This window comes from Cuculus canorus, chromosome 2 (genome assembly GCF_017976375.1).
Source record: "Cuculus canorus isolate bCucCan1 chromosome 2, bCucCan1.pri, whole genome shotgun sequence".
Classification (NCBI taxonomy): Eukaryota; Metazoa; Chordata; class Aves; order Cuculiformes; family Cuculidae; genus Cuculus; species Cuculus canorus.
In genome coordinates this window covers 140,635,772-140,655,173 of record NC_071402.1, presented here as the reverse complement: position 1 = coordinate 140,655,173, position 19,402 = coordinate 140,635,772, and the positions used below count along the sequence as shown (strand labels likewise).

The following is a 19,402-nucleotide window of genomic DNA, read 5'->3' as shown; positions in this document are numbered from 1 at the left end:
GAGAAAATGGAAGTAGAATTTTAATGCATAACTGCATGAATTTCAGATGATTTTATACCCACATTCAAGGAAAAGATTAAAAACCCAAAGATTACATCGGTCAAATTCATTATCTTTCAAGTTACAACAAAATGATTTATTACTTCACAGTCGAGGATGTATCTCAGTATTTTTGTGTGAAAGTTCATAATAAACTTCAGATACTTCGTGAAACAAGAAGGAGAACTTGGACTAATTAAAAATGAATTATTTGTTCAACTGTTTTTAAAAAAGAAAAATCAAAACACTATCTTAGCTGTATTCCAGCTTATTCCGTCGCCTTGCCACTGTAGAGAAATCTAAAAAAAATTTGCATTTTTTAAAAACAATAACTTTCCCCTCTGGAATCACATTCACAACACTTTCAGAAGAGATAGCTAAATTTAATAATTCTAAATTAATTGAAATTGTTTCCTGCTGGTTGTAGGAAGTGCTTCTCATGATAAGTACAAGCTTGTTTAAAAATACCTAGTTTCCTTTTGTTTAAATAAAGAGCTTATACTGAGACAAAGGTGCTCATTACTGCTTATGAAAATTAATGCACGATTAGGAGTGTTAGTTCATGTCTATATAAATCCTTCTGAAAAATATTTTTTAATTTTTTTTTCTGTTTTCCGTGGTTAAAATAACTAACTTAAACTTGGTTATGGGAAAAACAATTAAAAATCCTTAAAAAACTTTAACTTCAGTGAGGTTACATCAGCCCTTCATGAACTGCGAAGAAGACCCAAATGTCCACGGGCACATTCTAATGTGCCTTTAATTTTATACTGGGCGTTTGAGTACCCTGGTGACTGCAGTTGCTAAATGTTGATAGATCATATCAGTGGTGCAGTATCTGAGGGGCCCAGAAGTGATATAGTAGAAATATTGCTTCTACATTATAATTTATCAAGCAGTCATTTTAATGGGTCCTAGTTTAGTGTTTAGGCTATCCGTGCTGATTGTGTTGCCATTAGTGAAACAGAGGTAAAAATGTCAGCACAGCATATATTGGTCTGTAAATGCAAATACTGCTGCAGTTAAAATGTCTGTAGAGATGAACTGAAGCCTCTAATCAACATGCCAGTGCTGGGTAGGAGAGCACGGCAGGAAAATACATTACTACATTAAAACTTTTTCACTTTTTCATCATTGTACCTTTTGAGTTCATAATTTCCAATTCTGTTTTAACTCTGAAACCTGTACTTCAGCTAATTCATATTTCATAGAAATAGCAAACAAACCCTTCAGGCATTTATTAAATGACATTTCTTCTCAAGATTTTGCACACGATACTAACTTGAGAAATCTGTCTTTTTGTTTTTTTTTGGTAAATCCTTAGAAAGAGTATAGAAAAGATTTGGAAGAAAGGATGAAAGGAAAAGGGATGACAGTGTTTGAAGATACACCAGATTTGGTTAGAGTGAAAAATGCAGCTCAGATACTAAACGAGGTACGTAATGCTAGTCAATATTATTGATGTCACAGAAAATTCACTCTTCGTATTCTACTGTACTGAAAATATTCCTTTTTTTTTACATAATCTTCATTGAAATACGTATCTACTAAAACTAAGTCTATTTATGTTTTGATATAAGAGTATAGAAAAGCGCTGGAAAAAACCTACTTAGACAAATATTTCAGATTTTCAGGCAATTAGAAGGTCAGTGGAGATTGTTAGCGGGGGCAGTAGATACAGCATATAAAACTGGATTCAGTTTTCCATTTATTTATTTGCTCAGGGAGTATAATTAATACTGTAAGGGAAAAAGTGTTGACTGTTGATGGACTTGTAAAGAAAAGTCAATGAAATGATTCTGAGTTTTTTGGAGTCACATACCTGCCATCTGAAAATAAATATTGCTAATGACTGCCAGGCATTTTAGGAAGATCTTTTATCAACAAACTATTCTACTTGTGAAAAACCTTTTCAAAAGTAGAGTTGCTCCTGAGGAAATGAATTTTCTTGAGCTTGTGATTCATCCAATGCAAGCAGATAGGTGGATGGTCCTTCCAGAGTTTATTTCAGAAATGAACTTTGTTGGATTAAGTTGCTCTGGAGGTTACATGGAAGCATGTAAGTGTGTGATCTTGTGCCATTATGAAGAGCTGGAAATAAAAGACTCCTTGATCTGTCTACTGTCTCTTGAAGACCAACCACCCTGAGGAACTTGTGCTCAGTAAGCCTGTGTGCTCAGCAGAGCTACAAGCTCCAAAGCTGGCACAGCTTCAGCTCCTGTAGATGAGCTTGCGCAGGTTGCCTGGGAAGTAGCAGGGAGCTGGAGGTTGTGGGGAGAGAAAAGATTAGCCTACAAATTTTGCAAAAAACTGTGATTTGGGAAATTGAGACATGTTTTATCATATTTAATTCCACATCAGCGTGAGACAGAGATGGAAGACTGAAAGTCTTTTGCTCTTGTTCTTGTAAGTTTATGCAGTAAGATCAGACCATTTTGTTGAATAGAAGGTTATTTTCCTTCCTCTTTCTAACTAATGTGCAACCTGAAAAATAGTTAATGAACAGGAAAAGTAAGAAAATATTTTAATTATATCTATTTATTTTGAAAAAAATAATTGTTTTCCACAGGCAGAGATAAACTATAATAAACTAAAATAAAAAAGAATGATTGCTACTAGAAATAGCACTGCCTGGGAATCTTTAAATTTTTTTATTAAAAGGACAATATTTCAGTATTACGTTTTAATATAATTTGCTGATGAGCAAGATGTACATCCTTGCTTGGATAAGCTGAAGATGAAATATTAATTTTGTTTCCTGGTTATTGGTTATTTATAATTTATGTTGTGAGGAAAAAGCAGTAGTCATGGATGAGTGCTGCCACTTGCCTAATGGCTGTAGTTCAGGAAAGACCTATTAAATGAATAAATGACAACTTCCTGCCCTGAAAGTTCACTGGAAACAATTCCATATGGTATTAAGTTTCCAACATACAGTCTTTTCATAAATAAAATATTTTCCTAAAAGTAAAATGTGTTTCAATTAGGCTAGCACCAAGTACCTGCTTATTACGCTATGTTCTGCAAAGCTAAACTTCCCCTTTATTTTAGAGGATAATTGTAGCAAGCTTTGTGGACTAACTTCCCCCCAACACCTGCCAAATTAGAAAATCAGTTGTAGAGTTTTGTATATTCAATGAGTATCTTCTCAAATTTTTCTCCTGTAGTTTGTTTTGTATTTTTCTGACAAAAGCTTACCAGAGCTCTTAAATTAACATTTTTGATTGACTCTAAATCTTAAATTGGATCTCTTGTACAAAAATCTACCTGTAAATACCTGGTTATTGTGAATATAATGTATGAAGTTTTATCTTCGCAGAAGCAATACAAGAAAGACCTGGAAACTGAAATTAAAGGAAGGGGCATGCAAGTTGGTCCAGATACTCCTGAGATAAGACGAGCCAAGAAAGCTTCTGAAATTGCAAGCATGGTCAGTACTGTACCTAGTACATTTGACAGAATGCAGCGAATTTTTGGAATTGAGAATTCTAGGTGTTGATCAATCTAGACAGTAGCAATACCACAGATTTCACCAAATACTGCATAGAGTTTAAAATTTGCATAATCAGTGTGTGGTGAAAGTTAAAACTTCCTGGAACTTTGCAGTTCATCTTTTGCAGGTGGGATTTGCTCTTCATGAACTATACCTGGCCTGGGCTGTGTTCAGTAGCTGCAGGTCTTACTGCTTTTAGGTCTCAATAGCTGCTTGTTTAGTTAGGGCAAAATGATAACCACAGAGATGCTAAAGCCTCATGACCCCTGTCTTGCAAATCACACCTGAGGCAGAAAGTCTTATCTATGTGTGTCTGTGCTTACGGCTACCAGACTGCAAAGACAGTGAAGGCTGTGTCAGATTTAAAGTAAGGCACCTGTTAAAAGAATTTTTTAACTGGTCAGCCGCTACAGCATAGTTGTCTCGTAGGTAGATCCTATAAAGGTAATACAGTTGTATCAGAAGTTTTTCAGTGTGAATGCTGTTCAGAGGACTTTCACAGACTAAAGAAGGAACAATTTAATAATTTGGCTGTCACACATGAGTATTTCTAATGCAATTCATTACAGAAAGAATACAAGAAAGATTTGGAGAATGAAATTAAAGGAAAGGGAATGGAAGTGGGCATGGATACCCCTGATATACAAAGAGCCAAAAAAGCTTCTGAAATTGTAAGCCAGGTGAGTACAGAATGAATCCCTTAAGATTACTTTGGAAGCAGAACACAATGAAGTGTTAAAAATATAAATCTTCTCAAACATACTTGGGCTAAAAGCAATAAGCGGTGCACAGTAAAATTTAAAGAAATCAAAGACTTTATTTTAAAGTCTGACCAATGCTATCAGTATAGCTTCGAAGACAGCATGTACATTAAATGTAGAATTAGCTATGTGGTTTTTTTTCCCTTCTTTATTCTTCAGAAAGAATACAAAAAGGATTTGGAGACTGAAATTATTGGAAAAGGGATGCAAGTTGGCCCAAATACTCCTGAAATACAGCGGGTCAAAAGGGCTTCAGAAATAGCAAGCCAGGTAGGGATAGTTCAAAGGCTGAATGTTATAATTCTGTGTAACAATGAGTGCTTAACATTGCTCAAAATACTTGTTTAGTTCTGTAGAGGCTTTCATATCCATATTAAATTAATTCAAATGTAGGGAAAAATCCTTACTGCCTGATTCTTACTTGTATTTAGGCATGTCATGTCATGTAAGTTTACTTTAATTCTTTACGTGTGCTTGCAGGTCTTTTTACATTACCTAATGAGAAGGAGATATGTATCCTGACAGTGAAGGCAAAATATATAATATATATGAGAATATGTTGTGTATATACGTATTTTGTATTTTCAGTGTGGGACACAGAGTCACGTGTCCCACACAGACAATGATAACAATATCATGGAGGAGAGAGGTTGAAGTAAATACTGTACAAGGGTGTTGAAGCTAATCAGCAATAAGCATCTTTTGTTGCAGATTGGATGTTCTGAACCCAAGAATGCAGGAAATAGACATTTTAAATTTATTTTTCAGAAAATGTACAAAGATGAAGCAGAGAAGATGCTCTGTAACTATTCTGCTGTCCCAGACACTCCAGAGATGGAAAGGATAAAAAGTACTCAGAAAAATATCAGTTCAGTGAGTAATAGTACTTCTCTCTTTGCTTGCAACTTTTCAGATCTTTTTCAGTTTAAATAGGCTCTCTTGTGCCACAGCATGACATAAGGAACTTATGAGTAAATGTCCTTTGAACCATTTGCATAATTTTCCTGGCAAACCTGTACTATTCATTTCTTTCAGTAAAAAAATATGCAGCTTTTCTAGGTGTGACACTGTTATTTTGAATTGCTAAACCATTTATACCACCTTGCCAAGCCGGAGCAATTTTTAAATTAAGATTTTTTTTTCTTTTTCCATCAATCCGCAGGAAGTACTTTATTTAAAAGGGCAAAAGAACTAAGACTTGTTACTGTGCATATAAGATTTTTCATCTGTTTGCTAACATATGTACAGAACATCAAGATCCAGGTATAAAATCAGGACAGATCAGGTTTCATTGATATATATATATATAGTGATTTTTTGTTATACTGGATATATTTTTTGATTTTACACTATATTTAAGTTTCATTTTATCCCTAAGTACAAATTATGAAGTTAGATTTCTAAAATTGCCCGGTTTGGGTTGCATTTGGTTCCATTTCCCTTTTGGGCCAATTAATTCCGTTGTTTGTAATTCTGGCTTTGCTTGCAATATGACAGAGAAGAGGAATAAATTTAGCCTCAGGAATGAAAGGCTGTCCAGTTACCCAGTTGCTGTCTATTTTTTATGGCAAACTAAGTAATACTAATAAAGCCAATGATTTGAGAGAAAGGAATATAAGTTACTTAAATATTTTGGTATTATCTGACACAGATATTGTTCTTTGGTTTAGAGATTTTCTCAGCTTCTCCAGCGTGCAAGAGTGCAAGGTCAGTTAGTTTCTCTCAGAGGTGTTCACCTGCAGCTATCCCAGACCACTGCAGCTTCACTGGGGGAGTAAGAGCCTGTGGGGAGAGAAGAAAAGTCTCTGAGCTATGCAATGGTCTCTCCCATAACATCTGCCAGCCATTACCTGCTCCTTTTCTTCCTTCAGATGAGAGTAGCTGAAAGCTACATCTTTCTAACAGGAGCTATTGACAGGCCCGCTGGCCCCAATTTTGTTTCTTGTAATCTGTTGCTTCTTGGGTTTGAGTGGTGCTCTGCTGCACAGTGTGATGGTGATTGGCACCATATCTCATGCATCCTGACATGCCATGATGGAACTTAGAGGGAATCTAAGCTAGCATCTACTGCTCTGCTCTCCTCCCTGCTCCAGTCTTTGATAGTTTTTGAAGGAGTCCTCTAATAGGTCAGTGGGTCTGGTAGGATGGACTCACTAGCAGTTCGGTACCAGGCACATAGTAAACTTCCGCTGCTTAATTAAGCCTTGACAAGCCTCTGACATGTCTGAACCCCTTGCAGCCCTGTAGACCGGTCTGAGCTTTCAGTGACGAGGCTGACAATTATCCTCTTTGTTAGTGTAATAGAAAATACAAATATTTTGTCTTTGAGGTGATTTTTGTTTGCTTTATTTAGTGATCATCCTTCTTCTGTTTCTGAACATCCTCCAGATGTAGGAAAGCAGTTTATAGCTGTGATCCAGTTATCTTTTCTTTTTTTTTCTTTTTTTTTTTTCTTTTAATCTTTCAACATTCTGTGCAATTTAGTTTACAAAGGTAGGTTACTTTTTCCAAAGTTAAGATAAAACCAAAAGCAGCCCCGATATAAAAAAATAATGACTCCTAATTGGCTTCTAGTTTTTGGGATTTCATCTCGAGTATTTTCCCGTTTTAAGAGACAAAAAAGTGGCTGGCTCTGCAGATAAGGTCAGTGCTGCTTTTAGCTCACTAGCTCATTTGAGAGATGATTTACAGTAGGATGTTTACTGCATAGCCATCTCTTTCACAGAAAAATTCTCATCTCCAACATTTTTTACCACTCCCTCCTTGGTAGAGTAAAAAAGTATATTTTAGTTCAACCTACTATGTAAATCTTTCTACCTTGTACTGACATGTTGGTGCAGAAGAATTTTCAAGTTCTTATTCATAAACCATCTCTGTTCTCACATAGTAAAAAAAAATTCTAAATTTTTAAAGGTTTTCTGAATATATAAAGAATTAGTTATGGACAGATGTAATTCACTGTCTTCTAGTATATGTTGCAATGCTTGTCACCCTAGGTTACAGAGGGCTTCAAGGAAGTAAGAGAATTGCATCAAGAATGATGTTTTATTGTTTAAGGTTTATTGATAGAGAAAAAATAGTTAAATAAATCTTGGTTTAAGAAAGGCAGAAATACTAAATGTTAAAGATTTATCTTATAAACTCCAGGACTGGACTTGTTTTTACACTACCAGCCTGGAAATACTTACTGGAGTGGCAACAGCTGTGGCAACAAAAACTGAAATTCAAATAAAACTTCTTAAGGAGTTTTGCAGCGTGAACTGGTGCTCCATATTGGTTTTTTTTTAAAAATCAAAGACACATTTGGAATTTGTGGAGAAGTTATTTACTGTCTCTTTCAGTAACTTTGAATGATTGATTCTACTGGTGCGTTTTGTATTTTATCCTTTACTAAAATAACTGAAATAAAGAGGAGAATTATATCAACAGCATGTGTATCTTTTTAGAAGTGAGCTTTGTTTTTAGACACAGTCCTCAGCTTTCTGGCATGAGCCCAGAAATAAAAAAATTGCGTGACTTGGATTGTAATTCTGGCTGTTCTGGTTATTTTATCATAAATATGTCAATTTTCTAGTTTATTAAATCAGAAATAATAATAATACCTGTTCACTTCTGAGACTATTTTAAGATCTGAAGATTAAAAAAACAATTCAGATCTTGCATGTACATGCATGTTCAATTACTTTGAAACGAGATACTCAAGCATAAAGTTGCATTTGTAAACCTGTATAGATTACAATCTAATTTTTAGTATTTTTTCCCAAGTTAAAACTATCATTACAAATACTTCCAAATGTTTGAGATCAATCTAATAATAGATTATCTGGGTTACAGTTGAAAACAAACAGAATGTTATTGTAGTTATTGATAATTGTTCTGATTTATGAAAAATTAAAGTATTTGCTTTCATAGCGAAAGTTATAGTCAGACCAATTTGGAGCCTGGAAAATTGCCCAGCCCTGTTATGAGAACTTGTACTTGCATTGCTAACAGTCTCATAATTACTTTTTCTTTTGGGGAAATGAAGGTGTTTTATAAGAAGGAAGTAGGAGCTGGCACAGCTGTAAAAGAGACTCCAGAGATTGAAAGAGTAAAGAAAAATCAACAGAATATTAGTTCGGTAAGTGATATTAACATTAATTATTCTTGCAAGAGTAAGTGGTAGTCAAATTTTATTTTCATCTTGTTTACAGTCATATTACATTTTCATATTACTCATCTCATTCAAATACTACTCCACTGATTTTGGATATAGAGCTCCACTCTAGTGTAGTTATTCTGTGTCCAAAGGTAGAATTTCAAATTGAAGCATCGTGAAAAATAGGAAAAACTTTTAACTAAATATTTGAGGAAAAACTTTTCTCCGTCAAGAGTGAGAAATATGAAATGTATTCCGATATGACTGACTGAACAGCAGTTGTAATTTGTAATTTAGAAAAATGCCATACAAAAAAAAAAAATCTGTAAAGTTCCTGTGGAATCCACGTGTATTACATAGGAGTTGCTACAGTTTGAACTTCAAGAAGAGGAAAATTATGTCCAGACTTGAGCTTTGTGAAAAAGTGCAGGGTTTGTGCCTCTTTATCTGCTGATGAAAAGTTGATCTGTGGATCTGATAAGACTGATCTAAATTTATGTTTATCTATGAATGCCCAATGTCTTTGGCGCTTTAATGCACAAATAAAATTAAAGTATCAAAATAAGTGATTTCTCTGGAACTATTCTTGTGCTTGTGACATGACTTTTCTGATGATTAGATGATTTTCTGAAAATGAAGTTTGAAAGAAAAGCATAGACATGACACTAGATTGTGTGTAAATATTAGTTGAAATCCAAAATGGAGACTCTGGTCACCAATATTTTATTAGAAAATCCTTGTTTACTGAGTAGTGTTAAATACTACATTTTCCATCAAAGTAAGATCAGGCAAGGAGTTTCCATAAATTTTTCTTATCATTTTTCCTTGGAATTTTTCTGTGCTCCATCAATCATCATTCATCTTGTCATTTTGAGTCACAGTGCAGTTGAAAAATTCAGTGCAAGCTGCCATGTGTCCTAAATCCTGAAACAGTGTTTTTGATTGGGAAGCTGAAGGTTTTCTTGATCTGAGAGTAAGAGTTTCTTTTCGTTATTGTTTGGGGATTTTTTGTTTGTTCCCCCTTGCTGTGCAATTAAGTTTTTTTTTAAATTATTTTTTAATTTTTTTTGCCAGAATGGAATTCTAAAAGCAAAAGATGTACTCTCCTGCTACCTATTTGCTTTTCAGTTACCACAGACATTTGTTTCAAGAGTAGTTACACATGCATAGAGGCTTATTAGGCTTACTCTGAAGCTTTTTCTCAGTAACTTTCAAAGTGAAATGGAAAGCCAATGTGCAGTGTTCTTGCTGTTTTAGCAATCCTAGACAGTGTTTAAGATGGGAAAATGAAAGGTGGATCAGTATGCCAGTGAATACACTGGAACAAAAGCATATAAAGAGAAACACAGAACGCATTAGTGGTTTAGTGGTATGATGTAAGTAGCATGGCCTTTACCTTGCTAGCCTGTGTGTAGAGTTAATATTTTACAAAAAAATACTTCATTACAAGTAGTGTACTTGAGATTACTTAAGTCTTGTGTAATATTTATTATAGTTGCCAAATTTAAAGGCAACGTGCAAGAAAGTTTTAGATTATATTTCAGAAAGAGGGAAGTTATATTGTGTAATTTACAGGATTCCCAGAGGAAGGGTAAATTTATCCATCTTTGACTCCATTAGATTTAAACATTTTATGCGTATATTTGAATTTCGGCAGAAGGACTCAGGACAGCTTTCAAACTATTTGCTAAGCTTAATAAAACTATGAAATGTGAAGCACTTCTTCAGTGGAAAAAAAACCCCAGAACACCAAACCAAAGTAACACTCTTGTACTTGCAAAAAAGTCCATTGCATCATGTTCTAAAGGTGATCAAATTCTTCCAGGTGACATATATTGGAAACAAAGCTCAGAATAGTCTGTTTTCAACTCCTATAAAACAAGGTGTTGACGGACAAGGTGGTTGAGCTCATCTCACCTCTTGTGATGATTGGTTTGCAAGAAGCAACCTCCCAAATAGTTGGAGCAAAGATCTTACAGAACTTTAAAAGCAAACATCAGACTCATGGACTGTTACTGAATCTGAACCGAGATGCTACAAATAACTAAAAGGATTCTAAAGAATTCGTTTATATTGTGAGACAGGCAGGGCTGGACACAGCAGTAAGAAGAAAGTTTTTTGGGAAGATTGAAATTGTGTTTTTATTTGTGTGAAACCCATGAGGAAACCACTGTGACATGTCAACACCACAAAGCTGGGGCCTGATTAAGATTCAAGCAGTGGACATTTTGAGGCAGTTTTAAGGACTAGTAGCACTGCCAATTCTTAAGCTTACCTCACAGTCTTTACTAAAAGACCATTTTTGCAGAGGTTTAGTACTTCTGCCAGTCCTAAACTGTCTGAAATGAAATTTTCCATTCCTGGTCTGTGCTTTGGGCTGGTTTTATTTATTTGTTTACAAATTTCAGCCAAAGCAGCTTCCAAGTATGAGCTTAGAGGAAAACAAGTTGTTTTGTTTGTGTTAAAAAATTTGGCATTTCCCAGAAGTACTGTGTCTTGGAGAAAAGAGTTGAAAATTATCTAAGTGACGTTTGACACAATGGATTCGAGAAAAAAAGAAGCCAAGAATGCGGAACTGAAGGTGTAGAAGGGGCTGGTTGAAGTGGACAGGCCAAATATGGGAAAAGATGAGCAGAAGTCAGAAATTCTGAAGAAATCAGTATTTCTGTGATCAGAGCGGGACCTTAGAGCAGTGAAAGAAAAAAAGTCATGGTCCACATGCAGACTATTCACTAAGGGTCATTGATTACGTGTAATGAATTTGGCAGGATTGTCTTAAGAAAAGCATGTTTTGATAATAGATAAAGAAGATTATAAAGCACTTAAATATGAAAAGAATGAAATGCTATAAAATACATCAAAAACTGTACAAGGGGTGAAACTAATGTTACACTTAAGTTAATTGTGTCATTTTTTGGTGTTTGAGTTTTGATTTTTAAACCTGAAAATGTGTATAATAGAATTTCTGCGTGCCACATTAATATAAAACTGTACAAGTTGATTCATTATACTGTTCTCTTGTTCTTGATGTACTCTTCCTTCCTTCAGTCTTCTTAATGAAAAATATTTCTAGTTATTATATATCACATAGACCCCCCAATTTGGAATGAATTTGTGAACTTTGCATTTTTACTACAATTGTAAAGAAAAAGAAAGCATGCCATATCACTGTAAAGGATGTCATGGTCTACAACTATTGTTTAGTTTATGTGACATAAGAGATTTGAAGCTGGGTATGCAGAATACTGAATACGTATTTAGTAACAGACAGTATTCAGACAATGCACAGATTTGTCCAAGACAACTCTTTTGGATAATGTATGGAAAGCCAGAAAATATGATGCCTTTCTTTTTAGTATCACATCCACTTATCCTTACAATTCTTTCTCATTAAGTTGAATTCCAGTTTTGTTACATATGATGTATAACTGAAAAAATTCTAGCTCTGTGCATCTTTCAAATTATGGAGTCTACCATTTCCTAACATACTGCTGCTCAGAAGATTAAATGTGGCAAAGCCAACAGCATCTGACAGCATCTTCAAAGGCATCATCCATCCAAACATCTACGTTCTTTCTGACATGTTTGTGTGTTTTTAGAGAACTTAAATGAGACTTTGAAGTCATCTGCCCTTTTAAGAACACATCTGTGAAATGTTTGACTTCTAAAATGGACTGGTAGACTCTGTAGCCAACTAATAGCAAGACCAAGTAATTGTGTGATGCAGATGTCCAAGGAGTATATGCAGCATTCCAATTATCATGAAGATAGCCACAATGCCATGTGATGTATATTCCCACTGTAAGAGTTCTAGAATACTAGGCTTGTTAACGTGCACTCTCTGCTGCATTGTATCAAACAAGATGCATTGGAATCGCTAGCAGACTGTTTCAGAAATTAAGTCTAAGTGTTCCTTTTCAGGTTGATAGGTATGGTCTAGCTGTGCAGTATTGGAGAGATTACAAAATGTTTGTTGTGTTTTAATGCTTTCCTATATCTTTTGATTGCTAATATTTTGTAATATTTATTGTGCAGATTAAATACAAGGAAGAGATTCAACATGCAACAGCTATTTCTGATCCACCTGAACTAAGGAGAGTTAAGGAAAACCAGAAGAATATTAGCAATGTGTGCCCCATTTTCATTTCTTGCACACTTCCCTCTGCTGTATTAAATGTATTTGTGCCTATGTGAATATGCTTGTGGTGTTTGCGCTAGTTCCTGTTTGTCCACAAAAACTAACTTAATCAATTAACAGTAAAATTATAACTCCTTGGCCTTGCAACTTGATTAACATCAAGGAAAGTGAAGTATTCCTGTTCAAGTATCAGTTGTCTGTATCTGAAATAGAAGAACTACAAGAGGGTGAGTACTTAGTATCGTGTGGAAAGATGGGGTTATTTATTAAGGAATGGTATTTTCCATCTAAATGCAGTGTGCTTTTTAATGATGTCTAACACACCATTGTATTTCTGCTACTTGGAAGTGTCTGTGTAATATTTTCTGCCATGTTTGTTAGGTTAAATACAAAGAACAGCTCTGCAAAGCTACACCTGTGAGTGTCACCCCTGAGATTGAAAGAGTCAAGAGGAATCAAGAGAATGTCAGCATGGGAAGTTGCTCTTGTTTAATCCTTTATATAATTTTCGGGTGCAGAGGATGAGTACCAAGTTCTGTCTCTAGAAGCTATGCTTTATCATTAGTGAGGTGCGGGCTCGCTAAGGGAGTTACTTGAAAACCCTCTTTAGAGATGCAATTGTGAAGAGCCATTGCTTGGTTTGAGAAATGGCACGTGAAACATCACATATTCAATTAAAGAAATGTTGTTCTCTGTCTTGGATATTTGAGAGAAATCTTGGCAGATTTTTATAAACAAAATTTCCTTTTCCAGCTTTCTTTTAATTTGCTGTGTAAAAAATTAGCTACAGTTGTGCTTAAACCCAGTTCTCTTACCTGTCTCTTTTGGTTCCGCAGTAACCTTCCTATCAGAATTTAGTATTTAATGCTGACATAACCACTAGAAAGTCATACTGTTTGCAGGAGTGCAGGAAAGAAGGCAGGGACTTTTGGAGCACACTGCTGCCTTCCTGCATTTTTGAAGTTGTATCCTGTTAAGGAATCTTTGAGATACCAGCCTTTCTGCTCACTTTCATCAGCAGCTGTATTTCACGGGGCTACAAATAGCAATAGTGTTTCCCTGTGGTCTCTGCCACATTCCCCAAATTAACTTAGAGGTTACAGTTTTCAAGAATACTGTCCCTCTAACTTCAGTGTGTGCTATTTATTCCTGGACTTATGTTGATAAATCTAGCCCTGCTGAAATGCATGCTGTTCAAACAAACTTGTTCTCCCAAGCGATTCATGCCGTTCTGTGTAGTTGTTCTACTCACATCATTGTTTACATTTGACCAATTTTTTGCGTTGTACAAATTTAATTGAAAAGTTTGAAGTTTCTTTCAGGTCACTGGAATAGCTTTGAGTGAAGATTCTTTAACTTCAGATGTTTCTAGAAATATGAAGTCTTGAATAATCATTTTACTTTTGCAAATGTAGTTTTGCAAGTTTAATCCATTTGATTTCCATTAGATATAAAATGTTAATTTTTTCAATTGAAATATGTTCATATGGACACATCAAAACTATGTTGCATTGGAAGACAATTGTTTGAGCAATGTGTATGTTACTGTGGCAGTGCGCTGCAGAATTATGAGCATAATGTATCAGCACAGTTATCCCTATTGCATGAACCCAAAATATTTTTGTTTTTTAAAAAGGGGGTTATATGGAAATATTTATTTGGATTGGCATAAATCATGCAAGAATCTCTTTACTAAATGTTTTTCATATTTGACTTCCCAGTGTTAGGGGCTAGGGTTAACATTAGACTGATTGATCTGTCAACCGCATCCTATCCTTTATCTGCTTTAAATACCTGTCCTGCCTTGAGTGTGCATTTGGTTAATTCATCATTGCTACAAGTGTATTTTGTTAAAAAGCAATAGAGCGGATATTCCTACAGTGCATCTAAATAAACACACAGTGAAATTTAGGCAGCTGGAGTAAATTTGCATTTGTCTGATGTATTGCACACAGTGTGTTTAATCACCTTTGAATATATAGTAGAAAAGTTAGAACATGAATGGTATGCTTATGGAATCTTTGTGTCTGGAAAATACGTGTATGACATTGCTGAAATCCAGCTTCTCATGTGCTTTGCTTGACTTTTGGCCTACTCCAATCCGAATACAAGATAATTGTCTATATAGCCAAGAACCAGTGTAGCATATGTCAAAATATTTTGTACATATGTGCATATATATCCACACAAATGCATTAATACAAAGACTATACAGAAAGAATTCAAGCTTATGCTTAAAAATATTGTTTTATAAGCTTTAATGAACTTCAAATGCATTTTGGCTCTTCAGTTGTTTCCTGGATGACCTTTAAAATCATACGTTTTAATGTAAAACAATGTGATATTGCTTTAACTGAAATAGTATGTACCATTTTATTCTGTTAAATAATAGGTTCACTACAGAGAGCAGCCTGGCAAAGCTACTGTTGTGAGTGTCACTCCAGAGATGGAGAGAGTCAAGAAAAATCAAGAAAATATCAGCTCGGCAAGTTGTTTAGATTTTTGTCATTGTAGGAATATAACACAGATATGGTTTTCTAATTAGATGTGATGTGTCAAATGAATCCAACTGCATCATCCACTGATTGCTTTTTTTTATCTTTTGAGTACATGCACTGCACATATGAGCAACAAAAATATTCGGACTTGCCTGATTATTCTTGCAAAAATAGGAAGTGGTTGTGATGGTGCTAGTATTTTTCAAGGACAGTCAGTAGAGGTCAGTCATTCTTTCAAGAATATTCATCTCTTGTTACCAGTTTTTAGTTGCTAGATTGCAGGAGTAGATTACAGTAAAGAAAAGGAAATGAGTTTAATTTTATTGCAAATTTCTTTTTTTTTATGATTCAAAGAATGGAAACATGTAGTCATCCATTCCACTCTACGACGTACCACCTATGTTAGAGCTGAGTAGCCCGATTACTAAATACTAAAGAGTAAAATACTATTATTTTTTTTGGCTTTTACGATCATGCTTACCTTTTTTCTTTTTTAATTACCACTACAGTAGTGAAGAAGCAGCAGACACTTCTAGTAAAGAGCAAGGAGAAAGTCAAAACAGCATGGTGAAGTAAAGGACCAGACTAGTTTCATTATAGTCTGTGTCCTCACTGAAACAACATCAGTGACAAAGCCCTGCACATAGTAAATAGAACAGATTTCATGCAGAGTGACTCTTTCAAGGTCAGAAAGAGAATTAATAGTAGTGAACACTTTAGAAGTGAAAAGTAAAGTAGGTTGGATTTGTCTAAGGAGGAACAGAATCTGACCTTGTAACTACATATGTCTTCAGTATGTCCTTAAAATGCTCACGCATATTTACAGAAGTTAGTTTTGAGGTGCATAGTTAAAGATAAGGAAAATTTCCCAACAATTCTTGACTTTATTTTTTTTTATTTCTGAAAATTAAGATTTTTTTTCTGCAAGTGACTCCTTAGCTTTTTTCCCCTCAGGATTTACAGGGATAAATACTCCTCTATGTTAATAAGCAGTAGCTGAAAACCAAACTGTATTGGCTGCAACGATTCTGTCCTGAAAATGCAATATATTGAAAAGCATATGTAGTTTGAAGAATATGCGTTACCATATATTTATGTTTCTGTGTACATTACTTCAAATTTACATAAGAAATATAGACACCAAGACTCATATTTTCATAGGTATGTTGTGCTTAGGTACTGTATAATTGTAAGGAGAGTTAGACAATCTTAATACTTGGTTTCTCCAATCACAGGTGCATATTGAAATACATATGTAGAACTGTTTTGAGAGGTAATAGTTTAAGTGTGAGTGTATAGGTAAATCTAAAATATTTACTACCACTCAGTGCGCAGGTTACAATGCAACGTAGGAGCTAAGAGTGACCATTAGTAGAATTCAACCAGCCAGAAGAAACTGTAAGAGTAGTCACTCTAGAACCAACAAGAAGGACCAATTACGTTTACTGTTTTAGCATTTTGAGCATGGGATTTTTTTGCCTTTTTTTTTAAATATATAATTAACCTTGCATCTTTACAAGTCTTTGAAATGCCACAAGAAAAGCTAATTAGGAGAAACGTGACATAGGAGGTTCAGTACTCACTGATGGACAAAACACAGAGCCCAAGCGTTCTCTTTGAAAACAGCATATTCACATTTGCCCCAGACATGTTGCTTTTGCGCTGCTAGCAAAGACTAGCTTCCAAACAGGAGTAAAAGGGCTGCCAAAGGACTAATCTGCTTGTAAGAGTTGAATTCCCTGGGGACCCGGGGGTTCTCAGTTAATCCTGACGTGGAAGCAGACTGAGGACAGAATCTGGGTCTATCTAGATAATAAGAAGGTAGCCTACCAGCAGCCATACAAATTTGTTTTAAAGATGTCCAAGTCACAGTGATGTTTTCGTATTATTTCTTTTATTTTTCAGTTGATAAATGAATTATTTCATTTATGTCAGTTAAACAGGCAACTGTTTCAGCGTTCAGGTAAATAGTATTTTTTTGAGTAAGTGATTGATGGAATAAACATGCCCTATGGTCTTGCCAATGTGTTTGCACATCTGTATTCCCCCTCTGAAATAAGTTACTAGAAAATGAGCGTAAAGAAAGAAACAAGAAAAATGTTGGGTGTTGTGGTTTGGAAAGGATAACATTGCATGGTGTGATTCTCACCGTCCTTTCTATTGTAAAGAAAGCTTCATGTTTGCTGTTGTTGCTGTGTTGCAGGTCAAGTACAGCACTGATCAGAGGCAAATGAAAGGTAGACGTAGTGTGCTTCTAGACACACCTGAGCTAAGGCATGTTAAAGAAACACAAAACAACATCTCAATGGTAGGGTACTTTCTGTAACTAGATTATACTAAGGAATGGCACTTGACTTCCACTGGATTTTGTCTTCCATTAATATAGGTAACTAATGAAACTCTCTGCTCAAGTATGGAAGGAATATTTTCTTCTTATGCCTGTTGAGGGAGTGTTTGCTAACTGCATATGGCTGTAATGAACATTTTCAAAATACTAATAAACAGCTTTCTAACAGTTAAATGTCTCGTTTTGTTTTGTTTTTCTTTTCCTTTGAAAAAATACACACCTCATTTGAGCATCACACAGTCTGACTGGATTGGGTGACACACTTCACCTTGTGCCTGTGCACGTTCCTGGTTTCTGCGTGACTTTTGTTCTTGGAATGAGTTGTTTTGTGTGCATTTGCTTGTGTGAGAATGTTTGTCAATGATTAAGACTATTTAAAAAGTAATGATGTATTAATTACTTAATATTAATTACTAAATATGTATATAAAAGGTATTATTATCAGGGTACTACCTTTATAACTCTTACTAATACTGGTTTTGTTCCCACACTTCTACCCTACTGTCCTTGGTTTTAATTTTTTTACTTTTTTTTTTTGGAAAGCAGGCTGCTTAGAATAACTGCAGTTCTTTCTGAAAACCTGTGTTTTAAGTCAGATGGTATGTGATAATATGGAAGAGCAAAAGGGTACCTTTAGTATGAAACTGTGCATATAATCAAAATTCTCAGTGAATGGAAATACTTGAGTTCTTGAGTTCTTTAGAGCTGTTACTGATGAAAGATTTTTTACTGACAGATGTAGTATTCCACATTAATGGAGACCTATTTCACCTTAGAGAAAAAGAGAATGGACCCAATAACCTCCTGAAGGCTTTTCCTGTCCTGTGTTACTGTGAGATGATGCTTTGCTACTTGAGTTAGTGTCTAATTCAGTGGCAACAAAAAACAAATGCAAAAATGATACTAAAATGGACAGGAAATCAATTAGGGGGATAGGCTGGATAACCAGCCAAGACTTTTCTATCTCATGTGTGTAACAGTTCTATTATGGTGCAAAACCAAAAGAACATGAGTGTTTCGTAAAACAAATGTGTGCATTCCTGCATAGGATAACTGTTTGCTGTCAATTGCAGCTTGGGGAAAAATGTAATTCTTGTTTTCCTAGGTAAAATACCATGAAGATTTTGAGAAGACAAGGGGCAGAGGCTTCACCCCAGTGGTAGATGATCCTATAACAGAACGTGTACGGAAGAACACCCAAATTGTGAGTGATGCAGCATATAAAGGTGTGCATCCACATATCGTTGAAATGGATAGAAGACCCGGAATAATTGTTGGTAAGTTGTTAAATAACATTGCTATTGAAAACACTGTGGGGAAGATGAAGGCCTCTGCTTTTGTTCTCGATTATAACCAAGAAAAAGTACTCCCAGATTTCATTTTCATTTTTTTTCTCAGCCTGAAACTTATGTTGAACTACTGGTTCAATGCCAGCTTCTAGTGAAGTAATGATGGGAATGAATGGGAGATACATTATCATTTGCTCTGTAATATTTTTTCTGGAATACAGATAATCATTATTATTGCTTTAAGTTTGAATTTTGACTCTTCAAGACAGGCCAAAATATCTGCAATTGTCTTCATTTTGTGCAGAAGAGAGATGATTAATGCTGTGATTCTCCAAGATTTCAGTGTTTAAGTGTTGCAGACCAGTCTGTCTGTCATCAATTTTTTCCAATGCTATACATGCTCCATTTACCTCTTGTTTTAAAATGTCATGCAATTTCAAAATATTTTAAACTATAATTCATTAAGTCTCCAGTAAATCAAACACCACTGTTAAGAAGTGATGTTCTGATGGCCAGTATAAGACCAGGTGTTCAGACTGTACAGTACAGATTGTTTTGGTATGTAGAGACAGAGTATTGCATTGAGATGTCATTTAGGGTATTCATCATAAACACTTTTTCAGAATCAAAATGGATATTCGAAATCTCATAGAAGTTAACAAGTCTGCTATATAAAAGAAATGGTAACCTGACATTTTA

At 35.0% G+C, this 19,402-nt stretch overlaps 1 protein-coding gene across 8 annotated transcripts in view; it reads left to right on the top strand.

The window, feature by feature from the left end:
• Nucleotides 1-19,402, top strand: part of NEBL (nebulette) — a 257,190-nt gene that overhangs the window by 201,840 nt on the left and 35,948 nt on the right. For 6 of the 8 annotated variants that reach the window (XM_054057765.1, XM_054057767.1, XM_054057766.1 and 3 more), the window contains 11 exons: nt 1,364-1,474; nt 3,359-3,469; nt 4,102-4,212; nt 4,453-4,563; nt 5,062-5,166; nt 8,321-8,413; nt 12,467-12,559; nt 12,951-13,044; nt 14,963-15,054; nt 17,271-17,375; nt 18,520-18,691. In XM_054057765.1, coding sequence (XP_053913740.1) covers nt 1,364-1,474; nt 3,359-3,469; nt 4,102-4,212; nt 4,453-4,563; nt 5,062-5,166; nt 8,321-8,413; nt 12,467-12,559; nt 12,951-13,044; nt 14,963-15,054; nt 17,271-17,375; nt 18,520-18,691 — 1,198 coding nt within the window. The remainder of the gene's footprint in view (nt 1-1,363; nt 1,475-3,358; nt 3,470-4,101; nt 4,213-4,452; nt 4,564-5,061; nt 5,167-8,320; nt 8,414-12,466; nt 12,560-12,950; nt 13,045-14,962; nt 15,055-17,270; nt 17,376-18,519; nt 18,692-19,402) is intronic. The other 2 variants (XM_054057771.1, XM_054057772.1) reach the window with 1 other exon arrangement.